Source organism: Rhinolophus hipposideros, assembly GCF_964194185.1.
Source record: "Rhinolophus hipposideros genome assembly, chromosome: 8".
Taxonomy (NCBI): Eukaryota; Metazoa; Chordata; class Mammalia; order Chiroptera; family Rhinolophidae; genus Rhinolophus; species Rhinolophus hipposideros.
The window spans coordinates 66,090,837-66,117,411 of NC_138054.1; the positions used below are offsets into that span (position 1 = coordinate 66,090,837).

Sequence of the window (26,575 nt, forward strand, 5' to 3'; positions counted from 1 at the left end):
AATGAATGAGGACACACCATCATGATTTTATTTGATAGAAGTTGCTGTACCAGAAGCGATGTGAGACACAGAGTCTTTCAACATCAAGAAATATGGTGAGGGGTGGCTAGTTAGCTCAGTTGGTTAAATCGTAGTGCTATTAACAACAAGGTTACCAGTTTGATCCCCACGTGGGCCACTGTGAGCTGCACCCTCCACAAGTAGATTGAAACAACTATGTGACCTGGAGCTGATGCGTCCTGGAAACAAATAAAAGTTAAAAAAAAGAAAAGAAATATGGTGAATGCTGCTGCCAAGTGCCATCCAACGGAAAGGCAGGGATCTTCAATACGGAAAGTGGCGCATTGAACCTTAGCAACAGTGTGTGACAAGTTTCAGCTTGTTCAGAGCAGTCCGTCGGGTGTGAGCTACAATTGAGAGAAGGAGTGTTTTAAAATGCAGTAAATCATCCTCCATCATGACAACGTTCCGTGTCACACATCGCTTCTGGTACGGCAACTTCTGTCAATTAAAAACATTCCAATGTGTCCTCATCCAGCTTATTCACCGGATCTGGCACTGTGCCACTTCTGGCTCTTCCCCAAAGTCAAAATGATTCAGGACATTGAGGCAGCCGTGACAGCACAACTACGGACACTCACGTACATGTCTTGACTCTTGTATCTATCTCGCTGAGTGTTTTTACTTTCTAAATATGCTTTGGGTATTATTTTTAAAACTTTTGTGATTATCATATGAAAAACATTATACTCTAGGTTCTGAGTTCATGGACAAGGTCCCTGTCCTCGTGGAACCTACTTACATTTTGGTATAGAGTACAATATAGAGGAGGAAGACCATCAAACCAATCATTGCAAGGGTGATGAGAAATCCAGGGCAATCAGAAAGATTATTATAGGGAGGCCTAACCTAATAATATGTGAAAGTCAGAAAGAACTTCGCTGAAGAACTGGTGTTTAAACCAAGAAAAACATTGAAAGTTGAGTAGACTGAGATGAAGGGCTGGGGTAATGCTGAGGGCAGTGTGCATCTTTGCAGAGGGAGCAACGTGTGGAAAGCCTACAGGTGAGAGAGAGCACTGGAAGGGATGAGTATAGACAGTCAGGTAGGGTCAGATCATGAAGAGTCTTGGGAGGCTTTGTTAAGGATGTTGGATTTTATCCTAAGTGCAGTGGGAAGTCATTGAAAGGCTTTAAGTGAAAGAGTAACATCACATTTGGCATGTGAGGCTATAACTGCCTGCAGGGTGGAGAGTAGTGGAGGAGGGTCAGGTAGAGAAGACAGAGGGTAGATACCAGTTAGCTATTGTACTGGTTTTGGTGAGACTGGTGTCCTGGATGGGATTGTAACAGAAGAGATGGAATAAAGTAGGTAGATCAAATGTAGGCTTAATAAGATTTGGTGACAGACTTGTTTTAGATGAGGGGGAGAGAAGTAAGGATGTCTCAGAGGTTTCTGATTGGAACAGTTATGTAAATAACTGTCTTTAAACTGAGAAGGAAAACTGGAAGATCACACTGGGGATAAAGATTGCTTTAATTTTAAACATGTTGAGTTTGAGGTATTTCTGGAAATGTCTAGTAGATTGTTGAAAATATATGTTAGCAACTCAGAAGAAAGGTTTAGATTGGAGATCTAGATGGTGTCGCAGATGATCATTGAAGCCATGGCTGTAAATGAGGTCGCCTAGGCAGCAAATGTAGAAATGAAAAAAAGACAGAGGGCAGAACCTTGAAGATTTCTAACATTTCAGCGTTTTAGAGGAGGAGACCCAAGTAGAGATGTGTTATTCCCTTGGACTTTTATGATGGGTAGGTGAACTCCAGTTTGTCTGATCAGTCTTCTTGTAGATTTGGACTATTTTTTTATTATTCCATTTTATCTCCACTATTATTTTATACCTCTTCCTAAATTTTGTTTTAGTGATTGCTGGGTGTTTACCACGCACACCTTTAACATCACATTCTACCTTCAAAGATAGCATTTTTTGTATAGTGTAATAATTTTATAAACCTTATTATTCCTCTGATCCATCATTGGTGCTAGTGTCATCATACGTTTTACTTTTACATGTTGTAAAACCCATAATAAATTGTTAACATTTGTTGTAGACAGTCATCTTTCGAAAACATTATAACTAAGAAAAGTGTTGTTTTTTTTTTGAATTTGCTTTCATTTTTATAATTTCTGGAACTTTTCTGTTTTAAGTTTTCATTTGGTATCATACTTCTGCCTGAAGAGCTTCCTTATAATATTGTCAGCCAACAAATGCTACAAAATGAATTATTTCAGCTTTTGTTTGGCTGGAAGTATTTCTTTTGCCTTCATTTTTGAGAGATATTTTCACTGGGTATAGAATTGACTTTTTTTTCTTTTAGTATTTTAAAAATGTCACTGTTTTGTCTTCTAACTTGCATAGTTTTTGAGACATCTGCTATAATTCTTATCTTTATTTCGCTGTACCTAAGTCTTTCTTTTTCTTCTGTTGCCTTTAAGATGTTCTCTTCAGTTTGGTTTTTAGCATTTGACTGTAATGAATATAGGTGTGTGGATTTTTAATTTATTCTGCTTGGTATTCTGTGAAATTCTTGCATCTGTCATGATGTCTTGTGTTATTTTTTGGAAGGTTCTTGGCTGTTACTTCACATTTTTTTCTGCCTCATTCTTTTTATTTTTTTCCTTCTGGGACTCAAATTACTTGTATTGTTCCATAGTCTTGGATGATCTGTACTTTTTTTGAAGAGTGTGTGTGTGTGTGTGTGTGTGTGGTTGGTTGGTTTGGATGATTTCTATTGATCTATCCTCAAGATATTGGAGCCTTTCCCTAGCTGTGTCTAGTCTACTGATGAGCCCATCTGGGGAATTCTTTATCTTTGATCATGTTTTCTATTTCTATCATTTATAGTTTACTCTTCTTTCTTACAGTTTCCACATCTCTGTTGAAATTCCCCATCTATGCAAGTCACTTTTTTCTACTTGGTATTTGAACATGTTAGTTATTTTAAAGTTCTTGTGTGATAGTTCTAACACCTGAGTCATCTCTCAGTTGGGTTTTATTGGTTATATCTTGACGATGGGGTTTTTTTCTCTTGCTTTTCTATGTGTCTCACAATTTTGACTGAGTACCAGATGTATGTGTAGAAGAATGGTAGAGATTGAGGTAAATAGTGTTTATACTTGTAAATGGACAAGCACCTTTTGCCCCAAGTCATTTGTGTGGGGATTGGAATCAGTCGATCAGTAGTTGAACTGGATTTGGGTTTTGTTATTGGTATCTTTACCTTCAGTATACCACCTTCAGTATACCACAGACTTTACGATCCTCCAGCAGTAGGCTCATGTTACCTCGTGCTTGGAGTACAGATTTTAGCTGCTGTAGGGTTTTCTTAATTTTCCTGCTTTCTCCTTAGATTTTAGTTGTCTCTGTCTACCTTGCTACAGATAAGGGTCTCTCTCCATGCTCCTCCCTTTCTCTATTTGTAGACTTGTTATTGCTTGTTATTCACTGCTGGACTTGTAGGGGCTGGAGATTTTCTCTGTTGTCTTGATCCAGCCTCAGTCTTGCTCAGGCCCTTGGCTGGGGGTAGGGCTTTTTCAGTGTTGCTTTTCTTCAGCCAGTCTAGTCTTGTATCTGTGGTTGCTTTTGGGTGAGTTTCTTGCCCTTCCCCCAGCTCTAGCTGACTTTGGCCTTGCTTGGTGTATTGGTGTAGGGTCTGGGGCCCAAGGTAGTTTCTGACACTTACCCCAGAGTAACAAGATTTTGCTTCTACCATTACTCCACCAGCAGTAGATCTTTGCCTGTGTCCTGGGAAAGGGGTTCCTTTCCCTCCCTAGAGGCAGAAGGGTTTTGTTTCCGTTCTTCCCTCAGAAGCAATCTTTGCCAGAGCCTTATGAGTGAGAGGTTTTGCTGCTTCTACCTCAAACTTAAGTTTTTTGTTTTGTAAGATCTGTAAAAGGTACAGGGGCTTTTTCTCCCCTTTGATCGTCATTTACCTCTTTCCGTGCCACAAGGGAGACTTTCTTTGGTCTCCTTTCCTACCCACCAGTCTTTCTTGTGAGCATATGGTGGAGGCCGTGGAGAAGAGCTTGAGAGTGAGTGGGAACTTCCCTTGTGTCTGGGGCCGTTGTTACTCTAAACTGACATACTAGTCCATGGTTGGCCTTTCAAATTTTAGCTGATTTATTGAATGGTGGCCACTTCTTTCTCCCATGATCTGCCAAAGGGTGAGATAGTTTCCTCTTTCTCACAGAATAGGCTTTCCCTTCTTAGGAATTTCATTTGGAGGGGCTGCCGTGCAATCTCAGCTCTCTGATGTGGCTCAAACATAGGTACATTGCTGCTGTTGTTTGGGCTAACCCATTGTCTTCTCGTTGTTTGGGAGGGGTCATCGTTCTTTTTCTCCCCTAACAACAGAAATTTATTTCTCAAAGTTCTGGAGACTAGAAGTCTGAAATCAAGGTGTTCAGGGCCTCGCTCTCTCTGAAGGGTCTAGGGGAGAAGGTTCTCTTCTGCTGTTGCTGACAGTCCTTGGTGTTTCTAGGCCTGTTGTTCTCAGTCCAGTCCCTGCCTAGGTAGTCACATGGTGTCCTCCTTTGGGATCTTCGTTCTTTGTAGCTGTTTACATCTCAAGCAGAAGTGGAACTTACATAAGTTTTAAATTGATGTTTTGGTAATAAGATAGGATTTAATTTATATTCATCTTTTGAAAACTTCCTTAACCCCAGTTTTGCCCCATGAGAGGGAAGTTTTAATATAGGCATTATTATTAGAGTTTTGAATTTTATATTAAAAAATAAAATAGACATTATGCTAAAAAACCTCCCAAAATTCTAAGTAGTGGCTAACTGCAGTTTATAATACCTGGCCATTTTAGAGTATACAAAATTATGGAATGAATCCATAATCCACCAAATACCTGGCCCATTTAGAGTATACAAAATTATGGAATGGATCTTGGAGCATTTCATTAAGAAGAAATGGCCTTTCGGTATTTTCTGTAAAAATTGTGGCACAGTCCTACTTATTCATGAAAGATTTTCTGTTTCAAAGATTCTCCAGGTCTCCAGGTCTCTGCCATCTACGTTGGTTATTCTTTCTTGCTAAATTGGGGAACCTTGATGTTCTCGCTAGCCCTCTGTAGCCAGTGTCTTTCCATGTGGTTTCTTTCTCACAGATTGCAACAAGATCCTAATTGGCGTTTTTATGCTCTTGTAACGGAGCAGTGGAATTTTTTGTTTTAATTTTTTACTCATTAAAAAGATTTAATACATGTGTTTTCTAGATCATTTGAACATTGCAGAAAAGTAAAAAGAGGAAAATAATCATTACCTATAATTCCATTAATAGCTCTTAGCATTTTGCATTCTGGCTTGTTTCCAAGAATGAATGAATGAATGAATCACAGTTAAAGTCATAATATGTATATAATTTTATATTTGGCATTAAATATTTAACATTAATCATAGACATCTTCCTGCATCATTAAAAGGTCTTAATAAACTTTTAAAATGGGACATATATATTCCATGATTTGGAGTTTGGTAATATCCACTAGAAACTCTTTTCCAATAACTGCTTCCCTTGTGGCGTTCATAATTTGAAAATCAGAAAGGGTTAAATTTGAAGCTCATTCCATTTGTAATTGTATTCCAGTGCATAGAGATACTTAGATTTTTGATTCTGTTTTTAAAGGTGGGTTTTATTTTTGGATTCCATTGACTGACTGTATGGCTTTTCTTCTTTAATTTCAGAATTCCATACGACATAATCTGTCACTGAACAAGTGTTTCCTTAAAGTGCCTCGATCCAAGGATGACCCTGGAAAGGTAGGATTTATTTTCTTAAAATAATTGGGTACCTCATTATATCTCTTGTCATATTTGTATCTAAGCCACATCTGTTATATAAAGCAAAAGAATTGGAATGAGAGCATTCAAGTTCATTGATCAGGAACACTTGTGAATTAACAAGTCCTCCTTCACCCCACCCCACTTCTCCCCATCCCACCCCCATTTTAATTCATATGCTTAAAGGACCAGCTAGGCTGGGAGAGCTTTCCTTTTACACCCAGGGACGCTAGCTAGTATGAGCAGATCCTCTGTTATAGTTGGCTATTTCTAATCTAGTTTTTATTTGGTTATGAAGTGTGTGTATTAAATGAAATTTGTATTTTGAACTGTTTGTCAGGAACCACAGTTTATTAATTACTACACATAAGAGGTGGCTTTGTATGTAATTGACAAGTGGAAGGAAGTCTTACCCTGAAATAGAATTATTTTTCTGTTATTTTCCTGTTTTCTAGTTGCTGTTTTTCCTCTCCATTCTTTTTATCTCCTGGCCACCATTACATTTTTAGTATTTTATCTATAGAGACTTTCCCTTTTCTTTTTTGTTTCAATCGCCATGTCAACTGTAGTGTGTCATGAACTTGGTACCGGTTGCTTGGTTTCTAAGCTCAGAGTACTTGTTTGGACCATATTTGATTGTCACGATAAATTATTAAATTAGGATTTTGAGTCAGTGTATCTGTTGGCAAGCATACATTCTTGTTTGGATGGTTAGACTTCTTGTTGTCTTCTTTAGGCTGTCTCTGGAAAAAATTCTTCTAAAATGTAAGCCTGGTCATGTTACCACCCTGCTTAAAATTACTCCCCAGTGTTCTGGAGATGTTTTTTTAATAAAATATCCTTTACTGTCTTTTTCTTGATCTGCCTTTCTAGCTGTGCTTCACCTCATTCATCACACACTGTGAAGAACTACATGCCTTTCATATGGTCTTCTCTTAAAGTACAAAGTCCCTTCCTCTGCGTGTCTGGCCTACCCCTTGTCTTCTAAGATTGAGCTGCAACATTACTTTTCTGCTTATCCCCCCAACCCCCCTTCCTTCAAATGCATTTGTTGTTCCCTCTTTCGAGTTCCTGTTACTTTGTCATCATTGTAGTGCCTCCTAACTGGTCTCTCTATCCTTGGACTTACTACTTCTAATTTATAGTAACTTTTACATAGTTACCAGTGACCTCTCAAAAATGTTAACCTAATCATATGTACTCTTTGTTTAAAATCTTCATTGGCTATGCACTGTCCTTCGGTTAAAGTCTAAATTATGAGGGTAGGGCTCATGTATATATTGTTCACTTTTTAGCCTCAGTTGCTTGCACAGTGGCTGGTGGCACTGAGGAGACACTCTTGTTGAATGAATGAATATATTGTGTCCTCTGCTAGATGGTAAACTTCTTGAGGTTAGAGATGGACAGTTATTCATTTCTATTGTAAAACTGGCATTGTTAAATAATGTTTTTTATATTACCTTCTATGATCTGCCCCATCAAGTTAGTTCTTAATAAGACTGAATAAATTATTATAAGTCTTCTCGTTTGATCCAATTTATTATTTGCCTATGCTCATAACTCTCCAAGGTTGTGACTAAGAATTGGTGAAATTTTTCTTCCCTTTAAAAAAGGAATTGTAGCTGTTCATGTTTGCTTCATTTATAGTTTCCTGTGGGCAATGAGTATAAATGAATCTGACTGAAAATGTTCTTCAGAGTTTAAGTGATTATCTATTTTATTAGAGTTCTATGAAGGCACTGATTGTATCCTGTAAACATTTGGTTCAGATTTAATTTTTAATGCGATTTAAATCATTAACAAACCCCCCCCACCCCCATGAATGCTTAACTCTATTATGTATTAAATTTTAACCTATTGGAGACCTGTTTTAAAAAAACTTGTGTCGTCAGCTTTTCTTTTGTGCAGAACTTAAAGCTTTTCTCCACCTTTAATTAAATAGTATCATGGGATAAGGCATATATGGAAAACATGTTCCATGTATGTTCCATGTTACTCTTTGCAACTATTCTTTTTTAATCAGGATTGTCTTACTAATGTACAACTGAAACAAAATACAGAAATAAATTGAATCCCGAGAGGTTAATAAAAGCTTTCAATTTTTACCATTAGTCTCCAATTTTCAACTTTTGTTCTTATCAAAACATGTTATTGTTCTTATTAATTTTGGCCATAATAGTAAATATCATACATTTGATTTTATAAAGTATGTTTATACTAATAGACACATTTTTATTTTTAGCCTCAGGGTGAGATTTAATACTCATTATCCCTACTGATTTTGGTCAGAAGTACATGTTGTAAATATGATCTTATAAAATACATTTATATGAATAAAGTAATAATTTTTGCTATCAAAATAAGATTTTGTTTTTAAAAAAAGTTTTGAAAACCTCAGATCTAGCCCTTTGTATAGAAGAGGAAACTAAAGCCAATCAACGAGGAATGATTGCTCAGGTTCAATGTGGAATTACAACCCAAATGTATTGGCCAGACTTACTTGCAAGTTACAGAAACCCATTACAGACCAACTTAAGGGAAAAGATATTTGCAGTAAGAACTGGAGCCTGGTTCTTAAATTTTGTCACCAGAAATATCTCTCTACATCTCTTAGCTTCTCTGATGGTTCATTTTCAGCCTAATTCGTGGCAGAGATAGCCATCAGCAGCTTCTGGCTTATATTCTGCTAGTTTAGTAACCCTTAGCTGAAAGACTGTTTGATGTCTTCCTCCCAGCTCACCTGGAGTACAGCTAATGTCTTAGATTGAATGCTGCACAAGCAGAATACAAGTACACTTGGTTTCTTGGTTCCTAGACTGGTGCTTTTTCCACTATGCCGATCTTCCTTGGGAGGGAGGCCAAAATGTTAGTTAAATTTTGGGACTTATGAATTGTTTTTTCTTTTTGTATTACAGTGTTTCCTGGCATTTGAGGAGCTTTTCCAAAACCACCCTCACCACAGTGGGAGAAAACCATTGAGCCAAGGTGGGGTGGGAGTAGTTTTTGGTCTTTGGGTATGGGTGGATTTTTAACCCCTTAGGATTTTGCTAGTTGCCGCCATGACACAGATGAGTCCAAGAGGGAGAGGTAGAAGTAGCTCATATAGCATCTTCTTTCCTATATTTTATGGTATAGTTTCCTGTTCAGGATATTACTAGAGAGGTATGAAGGCCAGCCTAAGCTTGAAGAGTATTGTTGAATTATAGATGTTTTTCTATAGTTGTTCATTCCTGACTCAAACCTTCATTTTCCAGAAGCCGTTGTCGTAAAAGCCCTTAAGATTTGATACCCTCCCATGTGCACTGATGGTGTACAATCGATTTTCCTCTGTTCCCTGAAACTAATTTCAAGCAGCCACATTATTGTTTTCTTTAAAAACTAACACAAACAAAATTATATTTTGCATCCATAACTCCGCTGCTTTTTTTGGGACAGATTTCTATTTTCTTTTTCCCTGATTACAACCCTGTTTCTGCATCTTGCAGCCTTACCTCCATTTTTTTATTGTTGCCTATTTTTGCCTCTCTTCTCATGAGCTTTATTTTCTGCATTTTGGTCTGTGGTGGTTTTTTGTTTTTTTTGTTTTTTGTAAAAGTCTTATTCTTCAGTTCACACATGCCTTTTAATTGTCTTGAAGGTAAACACTTCTGCTTCATTGTGGAAAAACAAATCCTATCAGTTAGATTTACTTTAAAAATAGAGTTCTCTTTCTTTGCTTTCCACTTAATCTTTTCTCAACCAATATAGTCCTTCTTCAGCTCAGAAAAATGATACTTTGACTTTAAAAGAAATAAAAGATTATAGGAAACAGTTTCAACAATAGCATAATTAATTAGTAGCAATGGACTCTAACAGAACTGAGATGATAGCTAAGAAGCTTAAGACCCCATGAAATCCACCTACCTGTTGTGGGAGAGGTAACTACAATGAATTCACAGTGGGTGTGTTGGGGGGAAGCTTTTTCTTGCCTGGGGATGCAAAGTTTGTAAAGGCTCAGTGGATGTGAAGATTAGGGTCTCCTGGTTTGTGAGGAAACAACAAAGTCACTGCTAGATGGTGCTTCCCCCCCTCCCCCCGCCGTCCTCTCTCATAGTATAAGGGACCATAACAGTTGACTGATCTCTTTTTTTCAAAGGGTATTTTTTTGACCATGTTAGTATCGTGTTGTATTTATTTGTAAATTGTCTATTACTTGTTGGTATCCGGTTTTGGTCTGTATTTGTAAAAAGATGTAGAGAAACTAGAGAAGTTTGAGAGAACATAAGATACAACGTTAAGTGATAAAATGTTACAGGAATCATAGGTGTGTATCCTGAAGAAGGAAGATAAGAGTGTAATTTTAATACTAGTCTTAAATGCATGATTTTTGTGAGGAAGAAGTTGATCTCTTATCTGTGTTTTTTTATAGATCCAAACAGGAAATAGAATTTAAAGATAAGCAAGAGTTTGGTGGGACAGAAATAAGGACATCATGTTTATTGGGGTGAAAAAACACTGGTAGGGTTCCCAAGGGAGGCTTTAAAGTTTGCTACTTCTGAAGCACTTCAAGGGTAGTTGAAATTACTAACCTTTGTGGTTTTTAACTCATGGTGGATAAGAATCCCAGTTGAAGACTGAGAAGAGGACATGATCAAGTTTAACTGAGGGACCGGTCAGAACAACATAGAGAAAGAATAGGGAACTAAGGGAATTAATATAAGTACTAACATGAGGTTCAAGAGTGAAGAAATACGGGCACATGCTAATGAGTGCATGCTAAGGCAAAGATGTATTATGAATGGGGAACATTCCATTAGACAAACCAAGATTAGAAAGCCCATAGTAAGTACAGGTATTCAGAGAGGGTGTGAAAGATTGAGTTAGATAAGAGCTGAGGGTCTGATTCAGAGAGAACAGAAAGAAGTGCTGGCCTTGAGCCCTGGCAACATACACTGTAGTAGTTGAGGCAGTTTAGTTTGAGCTGCCTTTTATTTGGACATGTAGTTTTCTCTGTTCTTTTCCTAAGGGTGGGAGATAACATTTTGCTGTGGTGGTTGGCCTCTTTTTTTCTTTTCTACATCTTAACTACTTTTAAAAAATAATATTTTGTCCACAAATTAATTTATTTTCAAGTATGTATGGTAAAATTCACAGTTTGGTGTATAACTCTAGTGGTTTTGACACATGCACACAATGTCACCATCACCGTGATCAAGATACAGAACAGTATGGCTCCTTGGTAGTCAGCCCCTTTCCCTACCTCCAGCCCTGGCAACTAGTACTGATCTGTTTTCTGTCCCTATAATTTTGCCTTTTCTATAAATTCATATAAATGGGACTCATAGGTGGCCTTTTGAGTCAGGCTTCTTTTGCTTAGCATGATGCATTTGAATTCCAGCCATGTTGTTATATCAGTAGTTTTTCCCATTTTATTTCATAGATTCCATTATATGAATTTACCACAGTTTAATCACCATTTGAAGACTATGTGGGTTGTTCCCAGTCATAAGTTCATTTGACCATCAAGTTCTTTTCTTTTAAACTTAGACTCAATAATTAGTTTGACATATAGTGCCACAGTGTTGAATTAGCACTGTTGACTTAATCTAAACTAATAATAGTCATACTTAACTGCTTTGTGAGTTATTAAATGTAGGTGAGCTATCTGTCTCCTGGAAATCAGTTGTGATCTAGTCAAACCTTATCTCCAACTTAAAAAAAATAATGTCTGAAAGGATTCAGTGAAGGCACTGATGATTTAAAAACAAGATACGGCCAACTATTAATCACTTATTAGAACATACTGTTTTTAACATTTAGAGGAACCTTTTAGTATACAGTTAATATACTGAGGACATATTTTTAATCCATTGATTAAGAATACATTTTTTAACAGTCTTTCCTGGGCAAAGTAACAAAAACCTACATTTGTTCAACAAGAATGTTTCAGGGACCTGAGCTGGCATTGGAATGGTTTTTGTTTGTACATTCAGCCACCTAGCCAGCCAGGCTATGTGTTTGTTCATAGCCTATTTTTTGTGGTCTGAGTAGAGTAACTATTTAACTTTTTGTCCCAACTAGAAACTTCTGAGAATGAAAGATGGTATTATTCTTACTTATGCTTAGGCAACAGGTATAAACCAAGACTGAAACTGGGAAGTATGTTTGTTCACTGTGTCTATGGTGCACGCAAATGCTGTGTCTTGGAGCCATGGGCAAATAACCAGGAGCAGCATCCTAGGATGTTGGAGGGTAAAACAATCCTTTTAAACTGGATCGCCAAATTTAAACTGAAGAGTGAAAAAAGCAGGATATGGTATGAAACCAAAGAAGTCAGGGACAAAGGGATCTACTACTATATCTGAAACTTCTGAAGCAGTGTGCCTGGAGGGCTAAGAAAGATCAGAGAGTAGTCTATGGTTCACTTTACCAGTCAGCACATATATGTGGCAATAGGGTTAGTTAGGACATAAAACATAAAATTTACAGATGTAGCCGTTTGGATTGGTAGGCTGTTTATAACTGGGACTGCTTCTCCCAGGAGTATGACGATAATATTAGCTTCTTGGGTTTATTTATATTTAATTAGATAATGGCATTTTTCTAGGCTATTTTTAATTTGAGGGCTGTTAAAAGACACATTAGTGTGTGCTAAAAGCAGGATATTTTGTGTTGACGTAAAATTTCTATCAAATTATTGAAATAATTAAAATGTACTTTATTTGAAGTGATAAATATTTTATACTGATGAAAATAAAGTCACTTAAGGCCACTGTTGGTCTTTGTCACATCTTTATTTCTGGTGCATTTTCTATATTTTGGTCACCTTAATTTTCCTGAAATTTTTGAATTATCTGTATGATTTAACCACTTCTATTTAAGGAAGATGTACAGTTCTAGCTTGTGATTTTTCTTTGGGATTTTGCAGACGAAGACATTGCAGTCTTCTTCCTCAGGAGACCATTAACTTACTAAGCCAGAATTGTTGATATGAATTAATAATAATGTCTACATTTGGTCATTGCGTTACAGATTAGGGAGCTATTTTATATGGATTATCTCAATCCTTAAAACAAGCCTATAGTCAGGCCTCAGTTTTAGTGATCTCTAAGTCCATAGTAGACTTTAATAATAGTAGATTAGTTCACATAATAAACCTCACGTAATGGAACTTCACAGAAGTAGAGTCATTCAGTATGTACTCTATGTGTGACTTCTTTCTCTCAGCGTAGTGTCTGTGACTATCACAATACATATATGTCAATTGTTTTTTCTTATTATCGCTAAGTAGTATTCCATTGTATGAATATACCACAATCTTTTTTATCCATTTATCTGTTAATGGGCATTTCAGTTATTTTCAGTTTGGGGCTATTATGAACAAGCTACTAGGAAATTCTTGTACAAGTTTTCTATGGACATACGCTTTCATTTCTCTTGCATAATAGACTAATTGCTTTTTCAGGGTTAGGCGGAAGATTATGAGAAACTGCCGAACCTTTTTCCAAAATAGTTGTGTATTTTCATTCCCAGTAGCAATGTGTGAGAGTTCCATTTGCACCACATCCTGGCCAACGGTTGTTATTACCTATATTTTTCATTTTAGCAATTTTAGTGGGTGTAAGTGGTAGCTCATGATTTTGTTTTGAATTTTCATGATGACCATTGATGTTGAGCATTTTTTCATGTGCTTATTGGTCATTTGTATATCTTTTCTTCTGAAGGTTCTTTTAAAGTCTTTTGCCTTTTTCTTCTTATAAAATTTGATTGTTACTGAATTATAAGAGTTTTTAAAAATATATTCTGGATTTGTCTTTTCTCGAATTTGTATTATATAAATGTTTTTTCAGACTGTAGTTTGCATTTTTGTTTTCTTAATAGTGTCTCAAACAGAACAGACATTTTGGATTTTGATGAAGTCTAATTTATCAATTTTTAATTAGTGATTAGTGACTTTAGTGTCCTGTCTGGGAAAGCAACCAAAGTCATAAAGATTTTCTCCTCTGTTTTCTTCTTGAAGGTTTTTTGTTTGTTTGTTTGTTTAAAGATTTTATTGGGGAAGGGGAACAGGACTTTATTGGGGAACAGGGTATACTTCCAGGACTTTTTTCCAAGTCAAGTTGTTGTCCTTTCAATCTTAGTTGTGGAGGCACTGTTCGGCTTCAAGTTGTTGTCCTTTCAGTATTAGTTGTGGAGGGCGCAGCTCAGCTCCAGGTCCAGTTGCCATTGCTAGTTGCAGGGGGCACAGCCCACCATCCCTTGTGGGAGTCGAACCGGCAACCTTGTGGTTGAGAGGACGCGCTCCAACCAACTGAGCCATCCGGGAGCTCAGCGGCAGCTCAGCTCAAGGTGCCGTGTTCAAGCTTAGTTGCAGGGGGTGCTGCCCACCATTCCTTGCGGGACTCAAGGAGTTGAACTGGCAACCTTGTGGTTGAGAGCCCACTGGCCCATGTGGGAATTGAACCTGCAGCCTTTGGAGTTAGGAGCACAGAGCTCCAACCGGGCTGGCCTCTCTTCTTATAGGTTTTTATAGTTTTATTTTACATTTAGGTCAGTGATCCATTTCAGATTGATATTAGTGTGTGTAATCTTCCTGTTGAAATACTCCTTTATCTTTATGAAATGTTCTTAATTTCTTAAAGTACTCTGTCTTGAAGGTTACTTTGTCTGATATTAATACAGCCGCCAGAGCTTTATTATGCAACTTCATGATTTAGTTTTTCCTAGTATTTTGCTTTTCTTCTATAAATGTCTTTGTATTTAAAGTCTATCTCTTATAAACAGCATGTTGCCATTGGCTCTTGTTTTTTAAATTCAGTCTAACAATATTTGCAATCTAATTTAGTTCTTTGTCTATATTTAATATGATTATTGGTATGATTGTTATTTTTCTTTTGTTCCTGTGTTGCTTCATTTCTGCAACCTTTGGAGTTAATCAAATAATATATAGTATTTTTATTTCATCTAGTGACTTATTAGCTGTGCTCCTTATTAATGTTTTAGTAGTCATTCTAGAGCTTAACAATACATATGTACTATTAACTTATCAAAGTCTGTTTAGAAGTAATATATCACCTTTGACTTCACATCTCACACTTCATACCGCTTACTACTTACCTCTTCCCATCCATTTCAGACATACCTTACAACAGTATATTTCCATTTATCTACCCATCCCTTTCTTTGTGCTATTGTCATATCTTGTATTTCTACTTAACATCATAAATCCCACCTTAGGATTTGTTTTGTCTTAAACAGTGTTTTGAGGAACTTATGGTGAAGAAAATATTTCCTAATTATTTACCCTTTCTGGTGTTCTTTTCTGTAAGTCCAGGTTTCAATCTGATATCTTTCCCCTTTAGCCTAACAGTATTCTTTGGCATTTCTTGTAATATAGGTCTGTAGGCAACAAATTCTGTAGGCTTTTTGTTTATCTAGAAAGATCTTTATTTCATCCTCAGAATACGTTTTCCGAATGTGGAATCTTCAATTTGCAGGATTTCCCCCACCTCTCAGAAATTTGAAGATGTTGTTTTTCTTGGCCTCCATTATTTCTGGTGAAAAGTCACATGTGGTTCTTATTTTTATTCCCCTGTATGTAGTGCCTTCCCCCGACCCCACTCTCTCTTTGGTGACTTTTAAGAATTTTGTCTTTAGATTTAAGCAGTTTGACGATAATGTGCGTTGGTGTAGTTGTCTTTCTGTATTTTCTGCTTGGCACTTCTTACAGGATCAGTAAGAAGAGATTTTCATTGAAATTTGGGATACTTTTGATCATTATTTCCTTTTTAAAAATTATGGCCCCATTTTCTCTTCTTCCCTTTAGTGTCCAATTAAAATATGATAGACTCTTTGACATTGTTTTATAGGGCATTGTGGCTTTCTTTATTCATTTTTCTTCGTTGTTTTTGTTCCTCAAATTGGATAATTTTACTGATCTGTCTTCAAGATCTCTGGCTTTTTGAATATCCTATCTGTTGTTAAGCACATCTGGTGAATTTTATTCCAGTCATTGGATTTTCTAATTCTAGAATATCCATTTTGTCTTTTTTGTGTATATTAAGAGATAATTGGTGAAATGTGTTCAACCAGTTGCTTTGATGCTGGAACATTAGGGCTTCCGTGTTGTCCCCAGCTAGTACCTGGATATGAGGTGTGCCAGGAGCCTCTGCTTCACTGTGGGTTTTTAATAATAAGAAGGTACTGTCTTGATCTGCGTAGATTTTAGGAACCCCAGTAACTAATTCATTCGATTCCTTACATTATCATTGATGTTTTAAGATCCAGTTTTTGTATCAAAACACAGTAATTAGAAGAGATGGGATTTTTAAAAAATAAAATTATTTTAATGATAAATAACTGGATTGCTTTGTTACCTCCAGCTGGTCTCCTTCCCCTAATCTCTGCTTACCTTTACTCCATTCTCTGGGTTGCTGCCCGGTACACAAGGAAGAACACAAACCTGCCTCTGTTGCCACATTTTCAACTCTAGCCCCAGCTTCATGCCCTAAACTTTGTATTCAAGCTATATTGCACTATTTTTCTTGCATTTATGGTGCGGTTTTGTATCCTCACATTTTTGCCCCTACTGTTCATTGTATCTAAAATAGTCTTTCTTTCCAACTTACTCATCCTTTCCTATTTCTCCCCTTTTCACCTTCTTCTCCCTATTTTCACTTGCTTCTTTGAGCATACCACTGTTAATGCCTCTGAATGATGTACTATCTGTATTTTGGTCTGTCCCACTCAATTTTGAATTTTTTATTGACAAGGATTGGGTCTTTGACATTTTCATAGTATCTGATATATATAGTAGATATTAGTAAACGTTTATCACAACAAATGTTTTCTAATTGTACATTACTTCTCTTGCTATTTTAAATTAAGACTAGCCTTTAGGTGTTCTAGAAATTGTCACTTTGCTTTTTTGTCAGACCTTTTTTTGATCAATAAGGCAAAGATCAAGATAATTTATTTTACTTCTTAACATTAACTCATGTACTTGAATTTCAGAGAATCTTTGGAATTCTTATTTTTCAAGTAGATGATGAATTGCTTGACTTTTGGTGACATTAATGACTATTTAGAGCTTTTATCAAAGACTGACATGGTCCAGAGTAAAGCCAGGAAACAGCTTCAAATCAAGAGACTTGATTTTTTTCTGGGCAGTACCACTCACTGATTTCAATTTCGTGACAAGTGACTTGACTGTGTTGGACCTATCACTGTTAGATTGGAGCTCCTCGATTCCTGTTTTTTCTTAAGTAAGACAATGTTTTTCTTGAGATATAATTTATATGCCATAACATTTACCATTTAAAAGTATGTAAATGGTGATGGAAGGAGAACTGACTCTGGGTGGTGAACACACAATGGGATTTACAGATGATGTAATACAGAATTGTACGCCTGAAATTTATGTAATTTTACCAACAATTGTCACCCCAATAAATTTTAAAAAAAAGTATGTAATTCAGTGGTTTTTTACATATTTGCAAAGTTGTGCAACCATCACCAGTATCTAATTCCAGGACATTTTTATTTTATCACCCCAGAAAGGAACTCTGTACTCATTAATAGTCATTCCCCACCCTCCCCCTACCCCTCCACCCCCTAAGCTTCTGACAACTACTAATTTACTTTTCATCTCTGGATTTGCCCATTTTGGACATTTCATATAAATGGAATCATACAATATGTGGCCTTTTGAGTCTGGCTTCTTTCATTTAGCATAAGGTTTTCAGTGTTGTAGCTGTGTTGTAGCTTGTAGCAGTGTGGCTTAGTGATAGTCTAAGCCACAATTATTTATTTATCTGTTCATCAGTTGATGGACATCTGGGTTGTTTTCCACTAGGAATGGAATTGCTGGGTCATAATGTTTAATCTTTTGAAGAATTGCCAGACTGTTTTTCAAAGTGGCGGCACCATTTTACATTCTCACAATTGTGGGGTTTCTAGTCTTTCATGTCCTTGCCAACACTTTTTATTGTGTCTTTGATTATAGCCATCCTAGTGTGTGTGAAGTGGTATCTCATTGTAGTATGGTTTTGATTTGCATTGCCTTCGTGGCAAATATTGATCATTATCTTTTCATGTGCATTTCGGCCATTCCTAGATCTCCTTTGGAGAAATGTCTATTTAGATCCTTTGTCCATTTTGTAATCAGGTTGTCTTTTTATTAGTGAGTTGCAAGTGTTATTTTATGTATTTTAGATACAAGTCCCTTATCACATATATGGCTTGCAAAATTTCCTTCCATTGTGTGGGTTTTATTTTCATTTTCTTGATAATGTCTATAGACAGAAAAAAAGTTTTCAGTGTTGATGAATTTATTAATTTTCTTTTGGTTGCTTGTGCTTTTGGTGTCACCTAAAAAACCATTGCCTAATCCAAGATCATGAAGATTTACATGTATTTTGCTCCTCCTAAGAGTTTTAGAGTCTTAACCCTTAAATTTAGGGCTTTGATCCATTTTGAGTTTTATATATGGTGGGAGGGGGCCAAAATTCATTCTTTTGCATGTGGATATCTAGTTTTCCCAGCACCATTTGCTGAAAAGACTATTCTTTTCTCATTGCATTGTCTCAGTAGTTGGGGGAAAATCTGTTGACAAATAAACAGGGGAAAATCAATTGACAAATATACAGCTTTGTTTCTAGACTCTTAATTCAAATTACTGTTACTTTGTAGTAAGTTTTAAAATCAGGAAGAGTGAATCTTCCAACTCCCCCTCCCCTCCCCCAAGAGTGTTTTGAATATTCTAGGTAAAATACATATGTATTTTAGGATCAGCTTGTCAGTTCCTACAAATAAGCTGACTGGCATTTTGGTAGGAATTGCATTGAATCTATAGATCAAGTTGGGACATGAACCATGGGTTGTCTTTCCATCCTTTATTCCTTTTAACTTAAGGAATAAAATGTGAAGTGTGTATAAAAAGAAGTAGAGGTATATATAAAAAGAAGAGGTATATATAAAGAATTACAGCTGTAATATCTATAGGCCCATGTAACATTAGATGTTCTGAATATTTCAGTATGTCTTCAAATATGACATTCATCAGAGTTAAGTTTAGCAAACATTTATTATAACTTTATGGTAGGTACTATCTTGGCTCTGGGGATTTAAGGATGAATAAGATGTTACTGCCATCGAAACTTCTCTGGTCTAGTGAGGAAATCATTTATAAACAGAGCATTTCACATAGGTATACGAGGTCAGACAGTTAAGTTTGTGAACTCATCCTAGAAAAAGTGCTACATACTTCATTGCTGAATATCACTACAGTCACCTTCGAAGTACTCCCCTTGGGAAGCTATGTACCAACACCAGTGCCTAGTCCACTCTTCAAAGCAGTTTTGGAACTCTTTTTCTGGAATGGCCATCAGAGCTGTCGTCTTATTACCCTTGATGTCCTGAATGTCATCCAAATGTCTTCCTTTCAATATTTCCTTTATCTTCAGGTAAAGAAAGAAGGCATTGGGGGCCAGATCAGGTGAGTAGGGAGAGTGTTCCAATGCAGTTATTTGTTTACTGGCTCAAAACTCCCTCACAGACAGTGCCGTGTGAACTGTTGCATTGTCGTGATGTAAGAGCCATGAATTGTTGATGAAAAGTTCAGGTTGTCTAACTTTTTCACCCAGCCTTGTCAGCACTTTCAAATAGTAAACTTGGTTAACTGTCCAGTTGGTATCAATTCATAATGAATAATCCTTCTGGTATCAAAAAAAGGTTAGCAACATCGGTGCAACAAAGTTCGTGAACTTAATTGTGAGACCTTGTATATTAGGTTCAGAGATCAAGATTTCTTGAAAGTTGTTGGCCCACTCTTTGTTGTGTAAAGCTTCTACTACATAAAAAAATGATTATAAATTGAGTATTAGTACAGCTCCTTTCAGTGTTACCTGGTTGTGATAGTTTGTAGAGAAGTTAAAAAAAATAAGGGCTATAAAGCCTCTGAAGACTTTGAACTTTGGATTATTTGGTATCAATAATATATTTTTAATGAATTTTTTAGATTTACAATTAATAATTACACGGAAACTTAGAATCAGCATGCTATCTAAAATATTAAAGGAAATAAATAACATTCAAGTAAAGCAAAAAAAATTCTCTTTTATTCTCTGGACTCATCTCTTCCCATGTCCTTTTTTTTTTTTTTTTTTTTTTTTGTTAACCTAGTCAGAATAATAGTTTCCTTAATATTTTATTCTCTCTCATATGTCTATGATTTTAGCACCAATGTTCTTTACACTTGTTTATGTCATGGCTCCATTTGACAATTCTATTGAAGCCTTTGAACCTCAGAATAATATTTTTAAAGGCATAAACCAGAATATACAGGATTAAAAAGATAAGCAGTTGCATAAAATAGTTATAAAAATATAACAAGTTTTATATATTATAACAAGAGTTATTAAATATTATAACAAGTGATACAGTCATCTGTGCTTCCTTGGTAACATTAAATAACAAAATTGAACAAAATTTAATATAACATTAAATAATAAAAATAGAAATTAGTAATGAGTGACATTTTGAGACAAAACTATTAATGTGTTAGGAAACAAACTGATTTTTAGGTATTATTAATGTTGTGGTTTGTTTCTTACATTCATAATGGAAGGAAATGTTAAATTTCAGCATTTTCATTTTATCCAAGTTCATGGTGCCTCTGAGTCCTGTCCACAGACCCCCTGAGAGTGCATGAACACCATGTTAAAAATGCTTATTAAGTATGAGCTATTTCCTCTGCCTAAAATTGTTTTCATTCTCTTCTTCCATATCCTAGCATGATAATTCTCAGAGATTCAGCTGACTTGTTTTAGCACTATATGGTGATGACTTACTTACCTTTTATGTTCTAGTCACTAGTCTAGGCATTTGGGATGCATCAGCAAACAAAACAGAGAAAAATCTGTGCCCCTGAAGAACTTATAGCCTTATGAGAGAATGACAATAATCAAAATAAATACATAAATTATATAGAATGTTAGGCAATTATAAATGCTGTAGAAAAATTAGAATAGGATAAAAGGGGCTTGGGTGTAGATTGTAGTTTTCAAAAGAATAAGGAAGGTATGTTCATTGAGAAAGTGACTTTTGAGCAAAGACATGAAGGTGGTGAGTGTTAACCATGCGGATATCTTTTCTGTGTAGTAGCTGTCCTGTGGCCCAGTGACCCATTCTCCCTGGTCACCCTCACTGTGTGCTCCAGGAGTATCCCTTGTGTAGGCTGTGTGTGCCCTCCTGTTGTAGTTGAGCCTTGATTGCTTTTGGCACATCAGTGGGTGGGGTTGACTTAGGCTGACTGTGAGGATTGGCCTTGCCCACAGCGTATGACGTACCGTGTCGGGCCTGACCCCTCAGAGGAGATTTGCCCCAGAGGGCTCCTGTGCCTGTTGAGACCACCCTTTGGGTGTGCCGCTGTGGAGCTAATTGGGTGTTGTGGTCTGAATCCTGCGGGTGCCTTTTGGGAGGGGCTCCCACGCAGGCCAGGTTCTGCCCTTGCCTGTGATCAGCCGAGGGCTGCCTTGTAGGAGTTACAAAGCTATACGTGGTTGGTCGCTGCCTGTGCTGGACTTTGAGGCACATGGCGATGGCTATGCTGAGAACTAAAGCCAGCTGCTACCAGTATGAGGCCTGGGACATCTTAGCAAAAGGCCCGGGGCCTCCTAGGCTAGTTCCCAAGAACTGAATCTACAAAACCTTGTCAGTACCACTGAAAGTGTCCCAGATGGCCGCTGTGGGCCATCTGCTGCTTGAGGAGACTCCTGCAGTGCATGGGGTGGGGCTGGCTGCTGAGGCACTGAGAGTACCCCCCTTTCATTCTGCCCCCTCCTTACCCCCACTGGTGCCAGGCAACCTGGGCAAGGCAGCGTTCCAGGGCATCACCGGGGTGGGGTACGTGGAGTTCACCAGGCCAGTGCGGTCTCTGATTTGGGCGTGTCTAGGGAGGGCTCAATACAAGAAAGATGGCACCTGCCTGTAGGCTACACAGGTGGGCTCTACACAGGGATAATGGAGGCCATTCCTGTAGCTCTCACCCTGAAGCCATACAACTCAGTCTTACCCTGTATGTGTCTGGCAACTCTCGAGTTGCTGTACTTCTGTCGGAGCCCAGGGTGAATGCCTGTGAACCAGTGAGTCTGTGCACGGGCCCTTTAAGAGGACATCTGGATTTCCAGCAGTCATTTGTCTCTGCCAGGAGGAATCCTTGCTGATTTTTTTACAGCCAGATGTTGTGGGAATTCCTCTTCCCAGTACTGTACCCCTGGGCTGGGGAGCCTGGTGTGGGGCTGGGACCTTTCAGTCTTCTGAGAGGACTGCTGCAGCCAAGGTATCCCTCTTGATCAATAATTGCTTATTAAAGGTAACTGAAAGGAACTTTCTTGTTGTAAAATACACATAATTTTCCATTCTAACCTTTTTTTTTCCCTTTAAATACTATTCCACCGTCTTGGACTTTCTCTCCATTTTAACCATTTGAAGTGTACATTTCAGTGGCATTAAGTACATTGACATTGTTGTGCAACCATCACCACCGTCCAGCTCCACAAGTTTTTCATCTTCCCAAACTGAAACTCTGTACCCGTTAATAATTCCCCATCCTCTCCCCCGCAATCCCTGGCAATTGCCATTCTGTCTCTTTGATTTGACTACTCTAGGAAACTCATGTAAGTGGAATCAACAGTGTTTGTTTTTTGTAACTAATTTCACTTAGCATGATGTCTTCAAGGTTCACCCGTGTTGTAGCATATGTAGAAGTATGTCAGAATTTCTTCCTTCTTCAGTCTGAATGATACTCCATTATATGTGTATACCACGTTTTCTTTATTCATCCATCAATGGACATTTGGGTTGCTTTCACGTTTTACGTCTTGTGAACAATACTATGAATACGAATGTACAAATACTTGTTCAGATCTCTGCTTTTGATTATTTTGTGTATATACTTAGAAATGAAATTGATGGACCATATATATCTGGTAATATTTAATATTTTGAAGAACTGCCATACCATTTCCACAGTGACTGCACCATTTCACATTCCCACTCGTGATGCAGAAGAGTTCTAGTTTCTCCACATCCCTGTCAACATTCCTCCCTCTCTTCCTCCCTCCCTCCCAGTAATGGACATACTAATGGTTGTGAAGTGGTAACTTGTGGTTTTTATTTGTAAAGGGAAATTTTAACGTCATTTAATCAAAACCTGTGATTTCACAGATGAAAGTTAGATAGTATGTTAGTAAGAGGCACTAGGTGGAAGATTTTACAACTCTTGTGAATCATTTCAACTATTAGTGTTTGCATTTGGGCTTTCAGGATTTTGTGTGTACAATGTTTATGAAGAGTTTTTTTCTCTGTTGATGTTTGACAAGCCACAGCCAATCATGTTTTTGTGTGGAAGAACAGATACGTATTTGTTTTTGTAGTTTTATTAAAATGTTCAATTGCAAATTAATCTAAAGTTTGGACAGTGAGTGGTTCCCCCAGATTAATACACTTACACACCCACACAAACCAAAATTAAACACTGGAATTTATCATTTCTATGATCCGTGGTTTTTAAACTATTGTCCGATGAGTTGTGGTATTTCTCTTTACACGTTGTTTTCAACTTTTATGAAAACTGAGTATAAAACTTTTTCCTACTTTGTTTATTTTGAAACTGCTAGCTGAACCTACTCATAAAATCATTGTTTTCCTTTTAGTGCTTTATTTCTGTAGCATCTACATTTTACATTATTCTTGGCAAGTTTGCATCGGTCTGGTAGACTCAGCAGCTGACATGCAGTAACCACTTTGAAAAGATAACATGGAAGAATGCCCCAGTAGTGGCTTGGTGACAAAAGTGGCTGGGTGCCAAGTTCAAGTACCTGAATATACTAGGATTGGGAAGGCCTGGCATCGTGCTCTGATGTTCTTGGGCTAGTTCGTTCAACAACTTTTTTCGTTTCCCTTTCTCCAAGTGTTTATTGAGTCCTTGCTCTGTGTCTGACATTATGCCTGTCACAGTGGATATAAAAAATGAGTTTCTACCCTTAAGGAACTCATAGCCTAGAAGGGATACATACAGACCTACAAATAACATAAAGTGCAATCCATGGTCTAGATGTATAAAAAGTATAGAGATCTTGCAGAGGGAGAGAGTGATGGATTCTTGAGTATGGTCAGAGAAGGATTCCTTTAGATAACATCTGAGCTAAATTTTGAAGGTGGAATATGAGTTTGTCAGGATGGACATCATAGATAATGGATAGTAGGGTGGATATTATAGGCAGTGAGATCAGCATGTAGGGCAGGCACAGTTGCGTGAAAGAACATGTACTTTTAAGGAATGATAAGCAGATAATTCATGTCAAGCACAAACTGAGGATTGATTGCCTGAAAAGGTAGCCTAGGAAGATTAATGAAATAATAGAGGCAAAGACTAAACATTAATACCATCACTGAGATTAATTGTAAACCTAGGACATGGATTGTATTTTGTTTCTGAAGTGCATATCTCCCTTTCTTACCTTCTGTGTGTGTGTGTGTGTGTGTGTGTGGAGAGAGAGAGAGAGAGAGAGAGAGAGAGAGAGAGATATGAGGGAGAAAGGAACCAAGAATCAAGATGTTGATTGAAATCCTGGCTCTCATATTATTGGATGAGCAAACCACTTTTATTTTTCTGAGCTTTGGTCTCAAAAAAGGTTGCATATGTACAATATGCAACCTTTATGAACTGTGCTTTTCAAAGTATTTTTTGAGGGAATCACAATTTCTGAGTGCCTGGAACACAGTAGGTGTTCATATATAGTTTTGAATGAGTGGTTTGAGAACTTGTATCAAAAAAGTAAGGATAAATAGTTACAATAAATCGTGAACAGAATAAGCAATAAAAGATTTATGTACAGGTCATTGTTTCCCAGGATGCACTTATTATAAAATGTATTCAAGCAGCTTGTCTTTATAAATTGTATCACCATTTAGATTTGTGAGATCCTAGGGTGCAGAAACTACAGTATATTTATGCATTAAATTGTGTTAGACTTGAATGTCATATGTTGCTTTAATTCTTGGTGTGTTCAGCGTATAAGAATTAGCGTATATTTAAAAATGCATTCAGTTGATCATTTCTCTTTTTAATGTGGCCATGGCAGAAGTTCTTGGACTTGGCTTTTTCAGATTGTGACTATATTGTCTTTAATAATCTAGTAATAAATGGGTGTTTTTTTCTTACATAAACTTCTTTTTCAGTTCAACACTAGTGTTTCTTATGCTACTTTTGTATCTAAAATGTATGGTTTTGGAGCAGAGGATTGTAAAAATCCATTTTAATGTTATAGAGTTGCTGTATTATACTTTAATATAATTTATTTCTTTACCTTTAGGGGTCCTATTGGGCAATAGACACCAATCCTAAGGAAGATGCGCTGCCTACTCGGCCAAAGAAGAGAGCACGATCTGTAGAACGGGTAAAAGCTCTTTATTTAGTATGTGACAGCGTTTTTTAATCTCAGAAATAGAGATTTTTAAAAGTTCATTTTCAGTACAGGAATTTATTTGTATAGTATTTTATGTTTTTTTCCAAAGCACTTTCGTATTCATTATTTTATGATCCTAACTCTGAGTGAGGTGGGCAGTTTAGGAATTAAGTAAAAGGTTTTGTTTTGGTTTAGGTCCCTCTTTTCCTTCTTTCCTTCCTTCCTTCCTTCTTTCCTTTTTTTTTTTAATTAGGGCACGGCTGTTAGATGTCTGAGACTTGAGTCCAGGTCTCTTGAGTTTTAATTTGAGACTCTTTCCTCAGCATCTACAACATTGTGAGGACTGGGTTTATGTAACAAAATTGTTCCCTTTCATTGCAGATAGTCTAATTACATTGAATTTCCCTGATCGTTTTCAAAATGCTTTTGCCTGCTTCCAACCATGTAATAATTATTTTGTACACAAAAATCTCTGTGTGTCTGTTTATAAGATAATTTTTACTTGTGAATTCATGGTTAAAATTAATTTGTAAGAGTGGAGAAAAGGAGCTCTAGTTGATATCCTAAGTTATTTATTGTAACATATTTTTAGTCAGCACTTTGTCACCAGACATTAACTTTACCTTTAAGATTTTCTTACTGTACATTTCCAGCATCTCAGCTAAAACACACACATACCCACTCCTTCCTTTCCTCCCTCTCTCCCTCATCCCTTCCCAGCCATCCTTCCTTACTATTCAAGACTCATTTCAAATGTTACATTGTGAAGCCTTATATTTCTTCATTTGTGTTCTTGTAGAATTTTTACAAAGGTCTTTCATAGAATTTTTCACACTTAATAGCAATTATTTCTATATTTGTCTACTTTGCTGAGTTGTGATCCCCTAAGAACAGAGAAAATATATTTATATCTCCAGTATTGTTTTTCACAGCTTATAATAGGTATCAGTAAACGTTTGCAGAATAAATCGGGGCAAAGAGAATAAGATAAGATGGAGGAAACTGAGTAAACGTGTGTTCAGATAAATTTGTTCTAGACTCCCTGTAATAGAAAGAGGAATAGGAGACAAATTTAATTAGGTACATACCTATGGTAGCCCCATAAAGATACGAGATTCTAAGGCAGCCAGCAGTTGAGGCTAAGGAAAGGGTTAGGGGTCTGGGGCTTCAAAAAGGAGGAAGGCAGCTCACGGGAAGATGAAAAGAGCAAATGTTTGGTCAATAAATGTTTGCCCATGATGCAGATAAGTCTCTCAGATATAAAAAGTTATCTCTGATAC

The 26,575-nt window shown here is 36.9% G+C and overlaps 1 protein-coding gene across 5 annotated transcripts in view; it reads left to right on the plus strand.

The window, feature by feature from the left end:
* FOXJ3 (forkhead box J3) overlaps window positions 1–26,575 on the plus strand; it is a 125,288-nt gene that overhangs the window by 56,713 nt on the left and 42,000 nt on the right. For all 5 annotated transcript variants that reach the window (XM_081057827.1, XM_081057830.1, XM_081057828.1 and 2 more), the window contains exons 4-5: window positions 5,752–5,826; window positions 25,203–25,286. In XM_081057827.1, the coding sequence (XP_080913953.1) occupies window positions 5,752–5,826; window positions 25,203–25,286 (159 nt within the window). The remainder of the gene's footprint in view (window positions 1–5,751; window positions 5,827–25,202; window positions 25,287–26,575) is intronic.